Source organism: Protopterus annectens, chromosome 5.part0, assembly GCF_019279795.1.
Source record: "Protopterus annectens isolate FY-2018-M chromosome 5.part0, PAN1.0, whole genome shotgun sequence".
Lineage (NCBI taxonomy): Eukaryota > Metazoa > Chordata > Ceratodontiformes > Protopteridae > Protopterus > Protopterus annectens.
This window is the reverse complement of record NC_056735.1, coordinates 1,107,379,983-1,107,401,793: the sequence shown is the minus strand read 5'-3', so window position 1 is coordinate 1,107,401,793 and position 21,811 is coordinate 1,107,379,983. Positions and strand designations below refer to the sequence as shown.

Sequence of the window (21,811 nt, the reverse complement as noted above, 5' to 3'; positions counted from 1 at the left end):
AAGAAGGAAATGAAGGATATTTATTTTTATTTATTTTATTTGCAGTTTGTTAACCGGGAAAGTCCATTGGGCCAAAATGAGCCCGTTTTCAATGAAGGCCCAGGGAGGAAAGCTCCATATACAACTATTACAAGGTTAATATCAACAAAGTTAACAAATACAATACAATTTTCAAAAACTACTAAAACACAGTAATGTAGAAGACAGAATAATAACATTTGAGCAACACTAATGTAGAAGAAAGAATAATATTTGAGCAAGGTGTTGTAACATAGCTTTGAATGAAATTAAAGCAACTATTTTGGAGTACATAAGTATAATTTGGAGTGCAGGCATTTATGCAGTCAAAGTTGCATGAGTTGAGAGGGAGGAAGAATTAGATGAGAATAGAACAGTGAAATGTGAATAGATTGAGTTATGAGAAAGGATAAAAAATGACAGAGAGCAGAAATGAAATGAAGGGAGTCACTAGGTTGAGTTTTGTGAAAGGAAAAAAAAAAGGATGGGGAGCAGAAATGATATAGAGGGGGTCAGGTGGGGTGAGTATGAGCATTCCCAGGGAGAAGAGAGATGGGAATGGAGCATGGTCTTGAAGGCAGAGTGGTTTGGGGTGATTTGAATGTGGGAGGGGGGGGGTGAATTCCATAGATGAACAGGGGAGAAAGACAGGAGAAATTGCCCAGGTGTGCGTAAGAGTTTGTACACTTCGAGGTGGATCTGAGTAGTCTGTCAGGATGATGTAAGATGAGTATGGCGGAGAGGGAAGGGCAGTTAGAGGATTTAAAAATGAATTTGTGAGCAGTTAGCAGTTGAATGTACAAGAGATAGTGAGGGAGTTTCAGCCAGTTCAAGGAGTGGAGTGCAGCACAGTGGTGGAAAGAGGATTTGGTCTCGGTAGCAAACTTAAGAGATTTTATTGTAGCAGGATTACAGTTTTGACTTTAGGAAGGATTGAAGGTTGGTGAGGAGAAGGGATTCATACAAGAGAGAGGGGGTGAGGTAGGAAATAGAGAGTATATGTTTGGATGAGGGAGTGAGATAAAGGCTATGACGATACAGCATTCTGAGCTTTTGGTGTGTTTTCTTAATACTAGTTTGTATATGAGTGTCAAACTTTAAATGTTCATCAATGATAACACCTAGAAGTTTTGTATAGGAGATGATTTAAATAAAAATCTTATTCTGACTATGAAGAAGGATTTTTTATCGATAGAGGTGTTTTTAGATGGGGGTAAAGATTATGATTTTGGTTTTGTATGCATTGAGAGCAAGGTGATTATTCAGCATCCAAGCGTCGGTACAAGCTAAGGCATCTTGTGTTAGTTGCTTGAGTTTGTGGAGGGATTGAGCATAGCAAATTATGGTGAAATCATCTGCGTATTGGACAAGTTTGGTATTAGGAATACACTGATGAAAATTACTGATGAAGATGTTAAAAAATAAGGGACCCAGTATAGAGCCTTCTGGAACTCCTTTTGGAGTGTGAAGGAAGGAAGAGATACTATTGTTCCACTTGGTGGCGTGTTGTCTATTAGAAAGGTAACTGGAAAACCAGTTAACAGAGGAGGGGAAGAGATTGAGAAGCGAGAGTCTGGACAAGAGAAGTTTTCGGGAAACAGTATTGAAGGCCTTTCATAAGTCAAGGAGAAGGGTAGATACAACTTTGTCAGAGTCTCGACACGGTTGATGATGTCAAGGAAGGAGAGAAGGGCAGTGGTAGTACTATGTCCAGGTCTCAATCCATGTTGAGTTGGAGAAAGAAGTTGATTGTCTAGGAAGTAGGGAAGGATTTGCAAGTATATGCATTTTTCAAGGACTTTTGAGATAGGGGACAGGATGGCTATAGGACGGAAGTTGAATATTTTAGTATTGTTGCCTCCTTTATGGAGGAGGGGTACATAGGATTCTTGGATTGAACTGTTGATAAGTATGGTGATGAGAGGGGCTATGCCATCTGCAGCTAGCTTGAGAAACTTAGATGGAAAATTGTCTGGGGTATGAGAGCATGTTTTTTTTTTTACTAGAAATATTTTCATGGTGTGTAGAGAGATGGGTTGTATGGTAAAGGGGGGGAGATGAATAATGTTGATGTCAGTGGGACTAGAGTTGATAGGTTCATAGGTTAGTACTAAGCTAACTGCCCCTGCGAGCCATTTTAAGCCTAGCCAATTATCCCTTGTGGGACTCAAACCCTGCACCTTGTATTTGAAAGGCAAACACTGAGTTGAGGGTGTGGGATGAGGGTGGAGTAGAAGTGTTTTTGAAGAATGATGTGGTGAGCTTGGCTATTGAATCAATAAAGAAAGAGTTGAATTGGGTAGCTAAACTATGATCTGAAGAGTTAGGGTATATCAGAGGAAACAAATATACAGAAGTTGAGAACTTTACTAAAAAGCTTAAATTGAATTCCTCAGAAAGTAAGGGAGCAATTCTTGGTATGTGGTACACTAGATGAGGTGGGAAAGAGTAGTAGAGAGTGAAGGAGAAGAATAAATATATAATCTCCCAAGATTAGGATGCCATGGAAGTGTGAAAGATGGCTGAAGCTGTAGGCCATTTGAAGGATGCTGTTAATAGGTAGGAATTTACTCATCACCAAAAACAGAGGGGCTTGGGTTGATAGGTAAAGGGAAATGATTAGTTTTATGTGTGTTGCTCATACAATGTAAATAGTTTATAAGACATGAAGTGTTTGTAAAAGATGAATATAACTACAAGCAGTGGGCAGGAACATCGTGTTTAGCTTAATTATGGGTAACTGGAGAGGTGTGAAGAAGGCCAACTGCTGGTAGAAAAATGTAAGTGCATCATGCATGTGGACTGCATAGTGTGTATGACACAGTAAAGTTTTAAAATTGTAAAAAACAAACAAAAAAGCTGTCAGTTGCCAGATTATGTAGATGTTGCTGTGCCCAGGCCATCTTGCTTGTGTGTGCTAATCCTAACCCTAGCCCTAACCTAACCATAATGCTGTTACCCTATCCTTATTGTGTAAATAACAATCTAGATATTGTTTGCTACTCTTATTATGTCAGTGTCTAATCTGATGCAACTCCTGTACTCTTATCCCGGATATGATATTTTCATCTGGGCTGTAACTGAAAACAGTCAGTCTAGATCAGTGCATTAACCCAGTAAACAAAATTGAAATAAACCCCCAACACACACAAGCCTTATCCCCAAGTTTGATCCCCACCCTATATTTAACCCTAACCTTAACATGACTCCTTTTACACAAGAGCACACAGACGTATACTGGAAACATCAAAGATTGTGATATTTCGCAGGTATCAACATGTCAGACTTTGAATTCTGCATTTAAAAATAATCTATTGTCAGGAACCTGTCTAATATATGTCATATGTGTGTTTCCACACACATAGATGAACATGTATGGGAAGCCGAACATATCAGTAAGATGTTACAGCATTCCAGCTTCTTGAAGTCAATACTCATCACAGGTTTGACAGTTGGATGTGTATAATTGTCTTGTTTTTATGGTAGTACACATCAGTAGTTAATAACAGCCCATAGCAGAAAACATTTCATTTGAAATGTGCACTTCATGTAATGCTCTGCTGTACTGATTTACTTTGATCTGGAATGTTCCTCTGACCAAAACCCATGTGTAAAGGAACTTGCAGTAATACTTTAATAGAATAAAAAGCAGTTAAGGTACAAATGTGAGAGAAACATTTTGCTGTGTTACTAGAGTTGCACAGTTCCGAAAAGATAACAGATTGAAGACAAAAGATATTTTATGCAATAGCAATACAAAAACCTTGCGCATGTTTTACTAAGCTGTACTAGGTCTGATATAACTTCTATTTGCAGGAAAGATGGAATGTTTCCTGTATACATAAAGTGGATAGGGCACTTCAGTTTGTTCTATAAATACTAAGTATAAACATTTGGTAAGTTACCTTTATTTTGTATGCAGTCAAGCTTTTCTTGTGTATATGTGACATGACCCAGTTCGGGTTTGTAAAAAACAGATCATGTCTCCTAAACCTGATAGACGACTTTGACGCAGTCACCAAAGCCGTAGATGAGGGTAAGGTGGTTCACACAGCCTATCTAGATCTCGCCAAGGCTTTCAACACCATCCTCCACTCTGGAATTATAAATAAACTCACTAAACTAGGTATAAATCCTTATGTCACAAGATGGGTTGCCAACTGGTTCACTTAATAACCCATACTGTGAAAGTAGCAGACGACAAATCCGACTTCAGAGAAGTGGAGAATCACAGGGTTCAGTCCTGGGTCCTCTCCTGTTTGGTATCTACTTCTCTGAAGTACAGGCTAACACAGAAGGTCTTTGGCTAATGAAGCTTGCAGATGACTGCAAACTAGGAGCCATAATCAAAATTCCCAACGATGTGGACATCCTACAAAAGGGCCACACTGAGACAGATGCCTGGTGTCAAAGCCATGGCCTCACGCTCAATGCCAAAAAGTGCATTGTCATCCCTTTTGGTAAAAACTCTGTATACATGAACTACCACATAGGCGGTAGTCTACTTAACACCAAAAGTGTGATGAGACCTTGGGATACAAGTGGACAGTGGTCTCTCCTTTGATACTCACATTGCCACAGTAGTCAGGAAATCCTCTACGTGGCACACCTCATCACAAAAGGTTTCTCATCCAGGAAAAAAAAAGGTCATCGTTCCCTTCTACTCATCACTCAGACCGATTATAGAATAGAGCATCCCTTTTGGTATGTACCTGACAAGGCATCTACAACAACTGGAAAGGCTGCAGAAATACCTCACAAAGAGGATTACTGGCCTCAAACAGATGCCCTACGCAGAGCGTCTTAAAAAACTCCAGCTTTACTCCGTCGCATATCGCCTACTCAGAGGCGATCTCTGCCTAACATAAATAGCTATGTCAAGCCCAGAGCTGTTGGACATGCTCCACTTAAAGAAATCCCAGTCCCTCCAAGCTACACGCTCTAGGGACCTAAATCTTGTCACAACAATAAGCAGAACATGCTGGAGGGATAGATTCCTGTCCTAGAGACTTCCCATACTCTGGAACAAACTACCTATCTATATCAAACAAAGCTCCTCATTAGCACTCTTCAAGAAAAATCTTGATGATTGGATGGGAGATAGGAAATTCACCCCGGGGATCACTTCTGTGGCTCTGCTCGACAGGGGCACAGGAAAATAATTTTCTTGGGTGGAGAAAGCCAGGGTACCTTTTTGGCTAGGCGTATATGGGCCCTAGGGCCAATAGCCTAGTACCTGCCTATGAACCTATAAATGCTCAGCTATTTTTTGCTCATTTTTTCCCACCTTATGCTGATCGCTCTCACCAAATTGACCCATTTATTCCCTCCTTAATGATGGGTGAGAGTTAGCCAAGAGGGGCCATCATTTAGGCAGTCATCTGGGGTAATTTGTTTTTTGTAGCCCTAACATACAAGGTTACTTGATTGTGCATGAGAAGGGAGCTTTTAAGTGAACTTTCCATGATAGACATTTCTTCACTTCTACAAGGGATGTTGCCATTAAGCAACCCAACCCATCCACCAACCCTTTAACATGAGGTGATTTCCCAAGTCTGCACTAGGGGAAATTGTCAGCTCAGTATACCCTGCATTCAAACAACACTCCCCACCTCAAAGAGAGGCAAAGGGGCCACTGATCTTTATTCCCTTCCCCCCTTGCTTGGCTCTGGGACATCCAAACAAACCACAGTTGCCTGGATCACAGTCCAGGCTCTATTCTTCTGTGCCTCAGTGCTAGGCTGAATGCTCCAGTATCATACACAATAATGCATGTTCTACCATTGAATACTTGCATTTGAGATGCAGCATCTTTTTCATGCTTGAAATGTTTGTATTAATGAAATTGAACAAGGAAAATATCCATCTTAAACTTAACATTATATTGCAGTTCATGGTAATCAGATTTTTGTGGGGTCTTTTTGCACGTGTACCAGTACACTGTAAAAACTGCATATAAAACTTATTCAGGAATGTGCTTTTTGTTACATAAACGTTGATTATCCAAGTGACTTGCTGTTATGTATTTTTTCATCATGTTCAAGAAATTGAACATATCTCAGGCAATGGAAATCTTAGCCCAAAAAGGTTAGTTATACACATGAAGTCTAAAATTAATCTCAGGTTTGTACACACGCACACACACACACACACACACACACACACACACACACACACACACACACACACTGCTAAGTAGCACAAGATAGTAGCAGTCATTTTGAAATGTTTTGTGGCAATTTTACTTTTTATTAAAATTATTTTTATTAAGTTTTATTTGTGAGAACGATGGAAAGTTTTCTGTGCAGAGATCAAACTTAACACATCAGTTTGCTGAATAAATATTAAATATAGAATGTTTACTAAGTTTTCTATAAATATTAAGCAGCCAGATAATTTATGTTTGTATGTTCTGTGAATGCAACAATATTACAGGCAAAAATACATGTACAACAACCTAATATTGGAAGTTAAGATCCAGAATATTTTTCCTTGAAGTTTATTATAGTTGTTTTAAGTTAAAGTTGACTCATTTAGAAATCAGAATACAGACTGTAAAATTTGCTTTTTGTAGATTTAAATCTTTCAGTTGTGTTAAATTATTTCATTGTGTTATATTTTATTTCTTAGGGCGACCAGTTACACAGCTCCATTTCCTGACTCCTAAACACTTTGCACACCTTATTAAAGAAATTATGAGAAGTCTATGGCCTGGCAAAGACATGGTGGTTCAGTGGTATCCAACCAATGAAGAGAAAAAGCATCCATCTGTTGCTTGGCTTAAAATGGTATGGAAGATTCTATATATATATTTCCCTGATGACCTGAGTCAGTTTGAGGATATGCCCCTCATTCCAGTGTGTCCTCTAGAAGACAATCAAACAGATGTAGAGCTCCTTAGACTCAGAACTCCATCACCAGTAATAATATTGGAAGATGTAACCAAGATGCAGCTTCATGAATATTTGCCTGAGATTATACGTAAAATTGGTGGGTTCATCATTAAAACACTGGACACAGCTGTACAACATCCACTTCTTAAAAAGTATGTTCTTCCTCCTCTGCCAAGTGTTGTATTGCAGATCATGGATTCAGCTTCACTGCACACAGTTTGTTCTCAAGTTGCATCACTGCCCCCATCTCACAAGATTGTATTAAGGCAATTTTTAGCAACTTTGCCAGAAATCAGTGTTAAAGATAAAAGCCTACTTCAGGAGTTGATGATATTTACCAGGAGTGATAATTCTTCAGCTAACACCCATATAGCCTATGCTGCTCTACAGGGAAGTAAAGTACTACATCCAGGTGCTAAACTTCCTCTTGCCACAAGAATGTCTGTTTCTTTAATAGACAGCAGTGATGAAGCCACCATTCGACTAGTAAACCTGCTGAAATGTGAACAGCTAAAAAGTACAGATTGTCTCAAGATTATAATAGAAGATACTGAGCAAGGATTTTATACAGTTGAAGAAGTAACAAACATTATGCTCTGGGTTCTTGAAAACTTGTCTTTTTTAAAAAATGAAAATGTGGCTGTTGTTGATTGGCTGCGAAATCTTAAATTTATTAATACTCAAGAGAACAACTTGGTGCCATCAAGTTACTTTTTTGATCCTAGCATACAAATACTGCAAGATCTGTTCTATACAGATGAAAGTACCATGTTTCCTCCAAGTATTTTTACAAACTCTCCAGATGTTCTTCACTCTTTAAGGCAGATAGGCTTAAAAAGTGAATCACAACTAAGTCAGGACAATATATTGCATGTTGCAAAAAAGACTGAAGAACTTCAGAACAGTAATGATATTGACCACAAGCTCCATATTCAAAAAGCCAAGACACTGATAGTAATTCTAAACAAATATCCTACACTGCTGAACTCTTCTGAAGTGAAGAAGACATTAAGAAAGCTGAAATGGGTTCCTGTTTACAAGGAAAGACCACAGAATTACCCCTATTCTTTAGTTTGGAAGGGAGAAATGATTAGTATATGTGCCCCACCAGAAATCTGTGATATATCCCATGCTGCTTTAGTGGGTTCATCAGTCCCGCTTGTAGAAAATCTTTCTTTGGAAGTAGTAAAATATCTTGGCATTTCTGCTGAACCTAATATTGATCATGTTGTCCAGCATTTGAAGGTGGTTGTTCACTGGTATATGTCACAAACATTTAATGATGATGACTATTACCAGTTTCAACATATATTATTTGAAATTTACGGTTTCATGCAAAGTCATTTGGACAGTAGTATGGAAACATTTAACCTGTTGACATTTCCATGGGTTTGGACAGGTCGAACATTTTCAGCTCCTGCATCAGTAGTCTTAACACCTGTACCTGATCTTGACCTTCAGCCTTATCTTCATACTTTGCCAAAAACCTTGGGTAAATTCCACCAGCTATTTAAGTTATGTGGTTCCATAGATAAACTGACACCAGAACACATTTTTAAGGTTATTCAGTGCATAAAAAATGTGAGTGAGCAAGAAGTGAATGAACAGAAGAACAAGCAAAATCTCCTCCTTATGCTTAACATTATCCGTTGGCTTCATGATAATCAGATTTCTGTGGGTCTTGATACACCTGTACCAGTACATTGTAGTAAAGATCCTTCAAGGCTGCAGATGAAATCCATTCAGGAGTGTACCTATTGTGACATAAAAGTTGATGATCTTAATGACTTACTTGAAGATGCTCTAGAGCCAATTATTTTGATACATGAGGGTATCCCTATGAAAACTGCTGAGTGGCTGAAAGTGCCATGCTTGAGTACACGATTAATAAACCCAGAAAACATGGGATTTGAACAGTCTGGTCAAATAGAGCCCCTTACAGTACGCATTAAAAATATATTGGAGGAATACCCTGCTGTTTTAGATGTTTTTAAGGAACTGTTACAAAATGCTGATGATGCCAGTGCATCCCAGTGTAACTTTCTGATAGATATGAGAAGAAATTTGGACATCAGAGAAAACCTTCTTGATCCAGGAATGGCGGCTTGCCATGGGCCTGCCCTTTGGTCCTTCAATGATTCTCACTTCACAGACTTGGACTTTATAAATATTACTCGGTTAGGGGGGTCGCTAAAGAGAGAAGAAATTGATAAAGTTGGTAAATTTGGGTTAGGTTTCAATTCTGTTTATCACATTACTGATATTCCAACTATTATGAGTAGAGAATTTATGATCTTGTTTGACCCAAATATTAATCATCTCAGTAAGCATATTAGAGACAAATCTAATCCAGGCATAAAGATCAATTGGAGTAAGCAGCAAAAGAGGCTACGGAAGTTTCCGAATCAGTTCAAACCATTCATCAATGTTTTTGGTTGTCACTTGCCACTGAATGTAGAATGTCCTTACAGTTTTGAAGGTACTCTTTTTAGGCTTCCTTTCAGAACACAGCAAGAGGCAGCATTGAGTGAAATTAGTAACATTTATTATAATACAGCAGATGTTTATACACTTGTTGATGAATTTAGTATGTGTGGTCACAGACTCATTCTTTTCAATCAAAATGTTAACAATATGGTCTTAAAATATCTGAAGCCTGAAGAAACAAGTCCTACTGCAGCACAAGATGTCATCACAATCCAGAAAAAAATATGTCTGTCAAAGGTTGCTGCAAGTCCCATGAATATTTTAAAAGAGGCAGCAAAATTAATGAAGATTTGTACTGTCAGTAGAAAGCTGTATGCTAATGTACCAAAGTCTTCTTGTGTCATTCAAATTATAGTTGAAGAGTTCCACCATGTACTTAGGCGGGTCACGGATCTTCAGTCTCCTCTTTTCAGAGGCCCAGAAGATGACCCATCTTCTTACTTTGAGATGTTCGCAAAATCAGTGCAGGCTAAAAAGTCAGGTGATGAACTTGCACAAAAGACTGTTGATTCAACAACGTGGCTTATATGCTCTTGCATGGATGTTGGAGAAGCACTGAAACTGTCCTTGCTTGAAAGTGGACAGAGGTTAGGGCTTGTTCCTTGTGGTGCTGTAGGGGTACCACTGTCTGAAACTGAGGATCTGAAGTGGACCTTCAAGCACAACAGCCCTGCAGCTGGAGAAATATTCTGCTATTTGCCTTTACGGATTAAAACAGGGCTGCCTGTTCACATTAATGGATGTTTTGCTGTCACTTCTAATAGAAAAGAAATTTGGAAAACAGACACAAAAGGTAGATGGAACTCCATATTCATGAGACACGTAATTGTTCGTGCTTATTTGGAAGCTCTGTGTGTATTACGTGACATGACAGTCAGTGGCGAACTTGTCAACTATAGTTACTATTCAGTGTGGCCCGATCCTAATTTAGTGCATGATGATTTTTCTGTAATTTGGCAAGGATTATATGAAGATATAGCTAAAGAGAGAGACAAAGAATATGCCAAACTATTTTCTGATGGATCTTCATGGGTCTCTATGCATAATGTAAGATTTTTAGACGATTCGTTGCTTAAAAAAAATGATGTTGGTTCTGCAGCCTTTCAAATCTTTGTGAAATATCTTAAAAAAACTGGATCAAAAAATCTCTGTGCTGTAGAGCTTCCCTCATGGGTAAAGGCAGGGTTTGAGGAAGCTGGATGCAAAACTACTCTGTCAGATAATACCTTTTCTGAGAAGCAGTTTTTCTCTTATGTATTTTTCCCTAATGTTCAAGAAATTGAAGCAGACTTGCGGGATCCTTTAATGCTTTATGTTCTGAATGAGAAGCTGGAGGAGTTTGCTGAGTTCTTCTGCAGTACTGCCTGCATACCATGCTCAGCTGATTCCAGTCAGCTTGCTTTACCTTCTAGACTGATACATCCAGAAGGCAGAGTGGCAAAACTTTATGATTTAAAAGATGGAAGATTTCCTTATGGTACTGTACAGACTTATCTCAATCCAGTTATTTTGGTCAAACTTGTGCAGTTAGGCATGGCTAAAGATGATATCTCTTGGGAAGACCTTTTAGAACGTGCCAGATCTGTAGCTGAGCTAAATGAAAGTGATCATACTGCAGCTTGTATCAGAAGCAGTATTATTTTAAGTCTAATTGATGAAAAACTAAAACATAGAGACCAAAAGGGCAAAGAGTTTGTTACAAGCCTACAAGCCATAGATTTTCTTCCATTTCTGTCAAAACCTGCTGGGTTTTCTTTGTCATGGAAAGGTGCTGACTTCCATCCTTATAAAATGTTTTCTGTAAATGATGTATATATTGTTGACCATCAAGACACTGTTTGTCTTCTTAAGCCTATCCTGAATGAAAATTCTCCTTCCTTTAAAGGATGCGGCCCTGTGTCTCTGGCTGTGAAAGAATTCTTGGGATTGCTCAAAAAACCATCTGTTGAGCTGGTAATAAATCAGCTAAAAGAGGTGTCAAAATTATTTGATGGAATTACTTTGTACCAAGAGAGTATTACCAGTGCATGCTACAAATTTCTGCATGATGAAATGCTAAACAGCGAATCTGCAAAACTACATATTATTGAGGCACTTAAGGACAGCAGTTTCATTCTTGTTGAGAATACATATGTCAGCCCATCAAAAGTTGCTTGTCATTTGAACTTTGATGCAACTCCCTATCTTTTTCAATTACCTAACAAATATAAAAATAATTTTCGTGAGCTGTTTGAAGGTGTAGGTGTACAATCTTCTTTTACAGTTGAAGATTTTGCACTATTGCTTGAGTTAGTTAAACAAGAATATGATATCAGGCCTTTAACAGAGAGCAACTTTCAACTCTGTCGAAGGGTAATTACTGAAGGAATATGGGGTCTTATTAGAGAAAAAAATCAAGAATTTTGCAAGAAACACTATGGAGAAATACTTTTGCCAGATTCTCAGTTCTGTCTTTATCCAGCTAAATCTTTGTGTTACAATGATTGCCCATGGATCAAAGTCAAAGACTCAGCTGTGAAGTACTGTCATGCTGATATACCTAGGGAAGTTGCAGTTAAACTTGGAGCAGTGCCTAAGCGCCATAAGGCCTTGGAGAGATATGCTTCAAATATTTGCTTCACTACCCTTGGAAGTGAGTTTGGGCAGAAGGAGAAGCTTACTAGTAGAATTAAGAGCATTCTTAATGCATATCCGTCAGAAAAAGAAATGTTAAAAGAACTTCTTCAAAATGCAGATGATGCCAAAGCTACAGAAATATGTTTCATTTTTGATCCCAGGGAACATCCAGTAGATAGAGTATTTGATGAAAAGTGGACACCGATTCATGGGCCAGCATTATGTGTGTATAACAATCGGCTATTTACTGAAGATGATATCAGAGGAATTCAGAACCTTGGTAGAGGTACAAAGGAATATAATCCAATTAAAACTGGACAGTATGGTATTGGATTTAATTCTGTTTATCACATCACTGACTGCCCTTCCTTCCTTTCTGGTAATGATGTTCTGTGCATCTTTGATCCACATGCCAGGTATGCACCAGGTGCAACATCTCTCAGTCCTGGCCGTATGTTCAGGGACTTGGATTTAGACTTCAGAACACAGTTCTCAGATGTGCTGGGCTTGTACTTAGGAGAGCTCTTTCACCTTGAAAAATCTACTATGTTTAGATTTCCATTACGAAATTTAGAAATGGCTAAAGTGTCAGAAATCTCTTCTGTCCCAGTGTCTGACAGGATAGTTCAGAACTTTTTAGGTAAGCTACACAGTGATGGGACAGAACTTTTGATGTTCTTAAATCACATAGAAAAAATTTCAGTTTGTGAAATAGAAAAAACAACTGGTGCTCTGAATGTTTTATATTCTGTGACAGCTAGAATTACAGATGGAGACCGACTGAAACGCAAGCAGTTTCATGGTTCTGTAATAGACAGTGTTACAAAAAAAAGGCACTTAAGTGACATTCCTGTTCATCAGATTACTTTCACCATGGATATTGAAGACTCTGAAAGCAACCTGACAACTTGGCTTGTGTGCAATAGGTCAGGCTTTTCCGATATTCAGAACGTCTCCAAAAGTGTAGTATCAGCACACAAAAATGAAGACATTACACTTTTTCCTCGTGGTGGAATTGCTGCTTGCATTAGTCACAATTACAAAAAGTCCTGCAGAGCATTCTGTTTCCTGCCTTTATCCTTAGAAACAGGATTACCTTTTCATGTAAATGGGCACTTTGCCTTAGACTCTTCCAGAAGAAATCTTTGGCGTGATGACAATGGAGTTGGTGTTCGAAGTGACTGGAATAACAGTCTAATGACAGCTTTGATTGCTCCAGCATATGTTGAATTGCTTGTTCAGCTAAAAAGGCATTACTTTTCAGGTCCTGACCCTGCAACAACCATTTTGCATAATACATCTATTCACTGTGTGAAGGACAGTCTGAAAAAGTTTTTGTTTTTCTTTCCAGTTAACAGAACTGATATTCAGCCAGATTGGTACAGCCTTGTAAAAGCCATTTATAACTGCATCTATGATGATTTAAAACGCCTTTTACCTGTTCTTCGAGCACCAAATATAGACAGTTCAGAACTGCATTCTGCAATTATTATTAATTGGATAAGCCTGTCTACCACAAATAAAGACAGACCGTTTTTTGACAATCTCTTGCAAGATGAATTGCAGCATCTTAAGAATACAGAATACAACATTACATCACGGAAGACCATAGCAGAAAATGTTTATAGATTAAAAAACTTGCTTTTAGAAATTGGTTTCAATTTAGTTTACAACTGTGATGAGACATCTGTTCTTTTCCATTGTCTGCATGATGCTGGCATTCCTGTGAGCTATGTGACACCTGCAGACATCCGTGCTTTTCTGATGAATTTCTCATTACCTGACATGAGTTGCAGAATAGGAAAATTGCCATGCAGACTTCAGCAAACCAATCTTAAGCTATTTCACAACTTAAAACTTCTGACAGATTATTGCTTCAAAGATGCTGAAGAAGTTGAGATAAAAGTGGAAGGATTGCCACTTCTTCTTACCCTTGACAATATTTTACAAGTTTTTGATGCTAAACATCCAAAATTCTTAACAACATATCATGATTTAATTCCATCTCGTAAAGACCTTTTCATGAACACACTTTATCTGAAATACAGTAGCATTTTAGTGAGCTGTGGTGTTGCAAAAGTGTTTGACATCACAAATTTTGCAGATCTGTTAGCTTGTGCATTAGCTAGGGAGTACAGAACCAAGACCGTCATAAAATGGAAGGATAACTATGCAAGCGAATCTTGGCTCAAAAGTGTATGGCATTTCATTAGCGAATGTATATCACCAAAAGAAAGTCAGGGAGACAGAACAACATTTGACATTGCTGTTGACATTCTGAGAGACTGGGCATTGCTGCCAGGAATAAAATTCACTGTTTCAAGCAATCATTTGATTATTCCAGAGTCTGATGTTTTGGTACCTGTCAGTCTAATGCACATTGCATTTTTCCCAAATGTGCAGAATGACCGATTGTTTCATTGTCTCATGAAAGCAGGGTGCATCCAGCTGGCAGTGAACAAATTTTGTGCTAAAGAAAGCATGTTGCTGTGTCTGTTATCAGAAAATACAGCAAATGTAGATAACCCAAGTAGTGTTCTTAAAGCATTGGATTACATGATCCAGAACTCAGTAATCCAGACTAAGCATCTTTCAGACAGTGATTTTGAGACACTGCTTATGTATTTTAACTGTAATTTACCTCAGTTGTCAAGTGAAGATCATAAAACTTTGAAATCACTTCCATTCTACAAAGCCACTAATGGACGTTACATTGGCATTTACAAATATAAAACTTGCTTTGTACTTACAGAAAAAATACCATCTGCTGAAACAGATAAATGGGCCCAGTCTCCATCTTCTGCTTTTCTTATAGATAATCCTCAGCTGAAGGATTTGTACAGTCTGATAGGATGTGTTCCTATAGATGACCTTGAGGTTTATTTGAACCACTTACTGCCAAAATTTGAAAGTCTTTCTTATGATGCAAAGACAGACCACCTTATTTACTTAAAACAAAGACTTTCTAGCATAGATGAAACTGTGGAGATAAGGGAGCAGCTGTTAGAAAAGTTGGAAGGCCTTGCTATTGTATATGATTCTAGTAATAGGCTTAAGCCTGTAAAGAATTTTTTTGACAGAACAGTGAAGGTTTTTGAAGTCATGCTGTCTGAAAAGTGCTTCATACCTCAAGAATTTTTCAAAAAATTAGAGCAAATCACAAAGCCTAAGAATTATGCAGCATTTTACTCATCATGGATACATTTTCTTAGAAAAATAGGACTTAAATATGTTGTCACACAGCAGCATTTTTTGCAGTTTACAAAAGAAGTTAGTATGAGAGCACAGACAGAAGGATGGACCAAAGAGATTTTGCAGAATGTTGTTGATGTGCTACTCAATCACATATTTCAGGAGCGTACAGATTTATTGTCAGGTAGTTTTTTAAAAGAACTCTCTATGGTTCAGTTCTTGTGCCCAGAACGTGCTCCTGCAGAACTTGTCAGACTTCATCCTCAGTATCAGGAATTAAATGGGACACTTCCATTGGTACGTTTTAATGGAGCTCAAGTAAATGGCAAATTTAAACAAACCGATATCATGCAGTTGTTATGGACATCATGTCCAGTACTCCCAGAGAGAACAATACCCACAGTAATAAAAGATCAAGAAGGAAGTGACTTAACTGTCCAGGAGCAACTGGAACAAGTACTAAATATGCTTAATGTTAACATTAATCCCCCACTGGACAAAGTTGTTAAGAATTGCAGAAACATTTGCACCATACCTTCCTTAGATGAGGACATGGTAAAGACTAGGGTCAAGGTCTTGAAAGGCATTTATGAATATCTTAGTACAGAAAAAAGAGACTTTCGTTATCAGCTACGGGGTATTTCAGTTGTTATGGTTGAAGATGGGTGGAAGCTTCTTAAGCCTGACGAAGTAGTAATAAATCTTGAGAATGAATTTGACTTTAAACCTTATTTGTACAAACTGCCAATGGAACTTGGTAGTTTTCACCAGCTGTTTAAACTTCTTGGTACTGAGGATGTAGTTTCAATAAAACAATATGCTGATGTTTTGAACCGTATCTTTAAGAATTCTGAAGGCAAACACCTTGATCCCAATGAGATGCGTACTGTGAAAAGGTCAGTTTCAGGGCTTTTTAAAACTCTTCAAAATGATCCTGTGAAAGTCAGAGAAGAGCTGGATAGTTTTCGTGATTTAGCCCTTTATCTTCCAAGTCAGGATGGTAGATTAGTGAAGTCTAGTAATTTAGTTTTTGATGATGCTCCTCATTATAGGAGCAGGATACAGGGCAATATTGGAGTACAGATGCTTGTAGATCTCTGCCAGTGCTACTTAGGAAAAGATCATGCTTTTCACACAAAACTAATGATGTTACTTCCTCAGAAACTGAGACCACGGTTACTCAGTAGCATATTAGAAGAACATCTTGATGAAGAGACTCCTAAAATCTGCCAGTTTGGAACACTGTGTTCTTTGCAAGGTCGACTACAGTTGCTTCTGTCTTCTGAGCAGTTTGTCATAGGGCTTGTTAGGATTATGAAACATGAAAATGACAATGCTTTTTTAGCCAATGAAGAAAAGGCAGTAAAGCTATGCAAGGCCTTGCGAGAGGGATTGAAAGTTTCCTGTTTTGATCGTCTTCAAACAACATTACGCATTAAGGGATGTAGTCCAATTCCATTCAGCAAGAGTGAAACACTTGCTTTTCTTAAGAGATATGGAAATGCAATAATACACCTTTACATCCAGCATTCTGATAGCAAAGATATAAACTTCCTGTTAGCATTAGCACTGACATTAAAATCTGCAACTGACAATTTGATTTCTGATACATCCTATTTAATTGCCATGTTGGGATGCAGTGACATTTACAGAATCAATGAGAAGCTGGATAGCTTAGGGGTAAAGTATGATTCTTCTTCTGAGCCTTCAAAACTTGAACTTCCTTTGCCAGGCACACCAATTCCAGCAGAAATCCACTGTACTCTTCTCATGGATCCAATGAATATATTCTACCCAGGGGAATATGTTGGATACCTTATTGATTCTGAAGGAGGTGATATTTATGGATCTTATCAGCCAACTTATACATATGCTATTATAGTACAAGAAGTGGAAAGGGAAGGTGCTGAAAACACAAGCTTTTTAGGCAAGTTTTATCAAATTGACATTGGATACAGTGAGTATAAAGTTGTAAGTTCTCTTGATCTGTACAAGTTTTCAAGGCTTGATGAAAGCTCACACAGCAGAGATAGTGCACCATCTACTCCAACAAGTCCAACAGAATGTCCGTCAGCTGGAGGGCCACGTATTGCCTCATCTGTTTTTTCAGAAAAGGAAACTCACAAACCACTACCTTCAAAAAAACATTCCCCTAAAAAACTTAAGCTGAGTTCTTTGCCAGAAATACTTAAAGAGGTGACATCAGTGTTAGAACAAGCTTGGAAGCTGTCAGAATCAGAAAGAAAAAAAATTATTAGACGTTTGTATCTTAAGTGGCATCCAGACAAAAATGCAGAAAATCTTGAAATCGCTACAGAAGTATTCAAACATTTACAGAATGAAATTAGTAGACTAGAGAAACAAGCTTACAGTGATCAGAATGTTGACAGGACATCAAGAAGAACATACCAAGCTTCATCTGCTCGCTTTCAGTCAGAACGTTTTTCTTTTCAAAGATTTTATACTTCATGGAATCAAGAAGCAACAAGTCATAGGACTGACAGACAGCAATTTAAAGAAAAATTCTCAAACTGTTCAGGATCAGCATATTCTCCACGTTTCTTTGTACCACCAACTTTCAAGTCAGTTGGCAATCCAGTAGAAGCACGTAGGTGGCTTAGACAAGCACGAGCTAATTTTTCTGCTGCAAGAAATGACCTTAATAAAAACGCCAATGAATGGGTGTGTTTTAAATGTTATCTTTCAACAAAATTAGCTTTAATTGCAGCTGACTACGCTGTTAGAGGTAAATCAGACAAAGATGCAAAACCAGTTGCACTTGCTCAAAAGATAGAAGAATACAGTCAGGAATTAACAGGACTTGCAAGTGATGTCCAAACCTTAGAAGCATATGGTGTAGATAGTTTAAAAACTCGCTACCCTGATTTGTTGCCTTTCCCACAAATTCCAAATGATAGATACACTTCTGAAGTAGCATTAAGAGCAATGGAGTGCACTGCTCGAATTGTTATTCAAATTGAAAATTTCATTCAACAAAAATTGTAGTCATCATTAACTTTCAGCATTTATTTCAGCAGAAATTGTAAAAGAGCAATGTACAAAGACATGGAATTCAGAGCAATTATGTGCATTGTCAAAGGTTAAATGTGCAAATTACTGTAATTTATAAAATATTTTCCTTCTGGATGATGGTTTATAACTGTGTAGTATTATATTCATCCAGAATAGTAACACAGTATTGCAAAGAGCACAGATACACTGAGCCAGGTAATAAAATGTGGAATAAACTAGTACTGTGTAAGGAACAGAGGGCTGAGAAGAGCGAGGTATTCATTGGTTTTGTTAGCTGTATATCAATGCTGTAGTACTTGTACAGAATAGTCAATTGCACTTTATTTAACCAAAGCTTGTATTGTTAATTTAATATGTTAAATAGTTGTCATTCATAAATGGGGCTGTACAACTATACTTTTTATAAATATCACATGGTTATTTGTTATATTTGTAATTTGGTTGCAGATCATCAGTGCTGTAGCTTTTGTATGCAACAGCCTACAGTCAATACTGAAGAAACACAATTCCTTCATATACTGTTTTCAGCTGGATCTGATTTATGTAATGTTTCACTTCATGTTAAATGTTTATATTTGCATTTATTTTACAGCTCAGTTAATGTTACTTATTTCAGGTGGTACTCTGCCTTGCATTTTATTAGCCAGTGAAGCAGACAGCAGTCTGTCAAGGTACTTTGTTATGCAACTAGTTTATCATTGACTGCAAGACTCTTTTGCCACTTCATTTTTGTTATCATAATTAGTTTGAACCCATCTTCATATTCATGTTCTGCTAGTTAGTTGTCCAAAGTATCATATAAAAATTCCCAGCAGTCTTCCTAATGTGCCTGCTTGAAACCCCATCCTTTGTTTTAAATTCTCACCTGTCAGCTTTCTAACAATCATGTATTCCTGTACCATATCATCTGTTTCTGTTCTTTCTAATGAGAATGGCATATAGTGCATGTAGCCCCCTAATTACACTCCAGTATCAGGAAAAAGACAAATCAGTTGAGAGCTTCATTAGTGCAAGATCCCGATCTTAACAGTTGATAAGCTATTAAGATCGTGTCTTGCACTAAGAAATGACAGTGCCAGCTGGCAAGTGAGTGTGGCAGAAATCAAAACAGTTTGTGTGTGCCTATTTATTTCTACAATCTGCCTCTGACTTAGTTTGAAAATTTTATCTTGATGGGTCTTGCTGTCTGTCTGACAGCTCTGGCCAAGTGCTTTACAAGCTTTATAAACCAGCAAAAGACTTACTGCTTTCTTTTCTATAACTAATAGTACACGGAAAAGATAAATTTCGATCCAGTACAAGGAATTATGATCAGATCTTCAGTCATAACCTAATATTATGTGTTCTCAAAATTAATATCAAGCTTCACTCTCAAGGTGAATTTCTTAACATCCATGTCTTAAACTCTTAACACAGTTGTGATCTAAGACCTAATTATAATCTTCTGTATTAAGTTTGCCAGATATTTTGTAGTAGTTAAACTCTTGCAGCTCCTCATTGAGTAAGGTCATGTATATCTGTTTGGAAGGTTTGGAGACAAAGCCCGAGAGGCAAGATTACATTGGTTTGGACATGTGCTGAGGAGGGATGTAGAGTATATTGGGAAAAAGATACTAAGGATGAAGTTGCCAGGTAACAGGAAAAGAGGAAGGCCTATGGATGTGGTGAGAGAGGACATGCAGGCGGTTGGTGTGACAGAGCAAGATGCAGAGGACAGGAAGAAATGGAAACAGTAGATCTGCTGTGGCGACCCCTAACGGGAGCAGCCGAAAGAAAAAGATGAAAGAAGAAGATATCTGCTCATTGGCTAACATTTTAAACTTCTCTTTTTTGTGTGTTATGCTGAACTATACCTATTATTGTAGTTGAGGTATTACTAGGATGCTTTACAAAGGCAAAATAATCTCATTTTGGGGAGTTGAGCCCACTTTGTTGAAACCCCATGCATTGTTTGCTTGATCTTGATCTTGTAACATACTGAGTACCCTGATTAAATTGATGTGAAATCTGTGCACCCAGTTCTATCTCCTCTTCTCTGAGACCTCTGTCAGAATCATTCAGCTCATATTTGTTCTCAGACTGCATGTTTGAAAGTGCATTTTGCTGCATTCCTTTAAATTAAATATCAACTCTTTTCCATCTTTTAGGTTACCTCAAGTCCCATTTTAAATTTACTGCTCCATCCTGAGACACCACTTGCAAGTTTGTGTCATCAGTAAACATTCATGTTATTCTTGGACTTCATGGTGTATGTGCTAAAACAGTGCCATGTAGAACCAAATACCTTTTCCATCAAATAATTGAAGGTAACCACCACATTCTTAAGTAAACTAGACATCCATTCTTCCATCCATCTCCCATTCTTTTACTACTACTTATTTGTAATTTACTCATTATTCACCTGTGTGATATAGAATCAAATGCCTCAGTAACATCTAAAAAGCATTTATTCAGAGTGCTGACCCATACTTAGTTTTCTGTCATAAATGCTAAAGCATAACGGTGATTATGCAAATGTTGAGTTTCTTGACTGTACTCCCAACCCACCCACCCCATGTGACCAGTGCAAAAACATAACTATTTTCCTAGCATTTTTATAAAGAAGCTATGCCCCTTTTGCCCTTAATGTGATAGTGCCCCATACCAATGGTCATTAATTATACTACCACTCAGTACACCAGCTTTGAGAAATAAGTTGCTCTTTTTTTTCCCTCAGTTTATCTCACTTTAGAGTTGCTGTGTTTAGCAGTTGGGGAAACAGAAGCACAAAAGAAAGTCTCCACATGGATAGTGGATATAGTCCTGCTTATACCAAACAAAAGAATGATTTAACCACAAGCAGTTGCAAGTTTATTCTTCAGTTAAGACTCGAGCTTTCCAAATCACAGGTAGATTTCACAAACGCTTCATCATGTGTTTAAAATTGCTTTAGGAGCACTGTTTAAATAATCAGTAAGTAAAAACTTAAAGTATGAAATCACTAAATACACAAAAACAAAAACATTTAAAATATATATTAGGTCTTTTAACCAACTTTTTATTGCAAAGATCATACTTTCAGTACACACTTAATATTTACTTTATTCAAGCCTGGTTCAAAATCTGCTCTTTGTAGATTTATCCATTTATATTCTTCTACCTCAGTTTTATTTTGTATATCCTTTCCTCTGTACATATTAAAAGTTTTAGTTTCTAGCAGTAGGAATTTGAACACATGGTCAGTACCTTTCTCAGATATGTGGTTATATAAGGCATTCTGTTCAACTCTCCTTTTAATTTCTGATATATGTGAACATATTTTCTCCTTCAATTTGCAGTTTGTCTTACCTACATAAAATGATTTACATTTCACACATGTAGCTAAGTGTACCAGACTCGTCATATCCCAAGTTGCATAACATTTCATTTAACAAGTCTTTAGGGTTACCGGATGAGTAAATTTTAACTCATTAGTAATGTACTTACAAAATATACATGACCTGCATTATAGAATTTTTGTCTCTTGTAATGTTCTATTCCTTATAGCATAGACACCGTTTTAAATTCCTTTTATTTTTATAACTAAATATTGG

The 21,811-nt window shown here is 37.6% G+C and overlaps 1 protein-coding gene across 1 annotated transcript in view; it reads left to right on the top strand.

Moving 5' to 3' along the window:
• The window catches only part of SACS (sacsin molecular chaperone), a 1,519,772-nt gene extending 1,499,904 nt beyond the window's left edge, over positions 1 to 19,868 (top strand). The window contains exon 9 of the mRNA XM_044070971.1: positions 6,649 to 19,868. Within this exon, the coding sequence (XP_043926906.1) occupies positions 6,649 to 18,212 (11,564 nt within the window). The 3' untranslated portion in view covers positions 18,213 to 19,868. The remainder of the gene's footprint in view (positions 1 to 6,648) is intronic.
• The last annotated feature ends 1,943 nt before the right edge of the window (positions 19,869 to 21,811 follow it).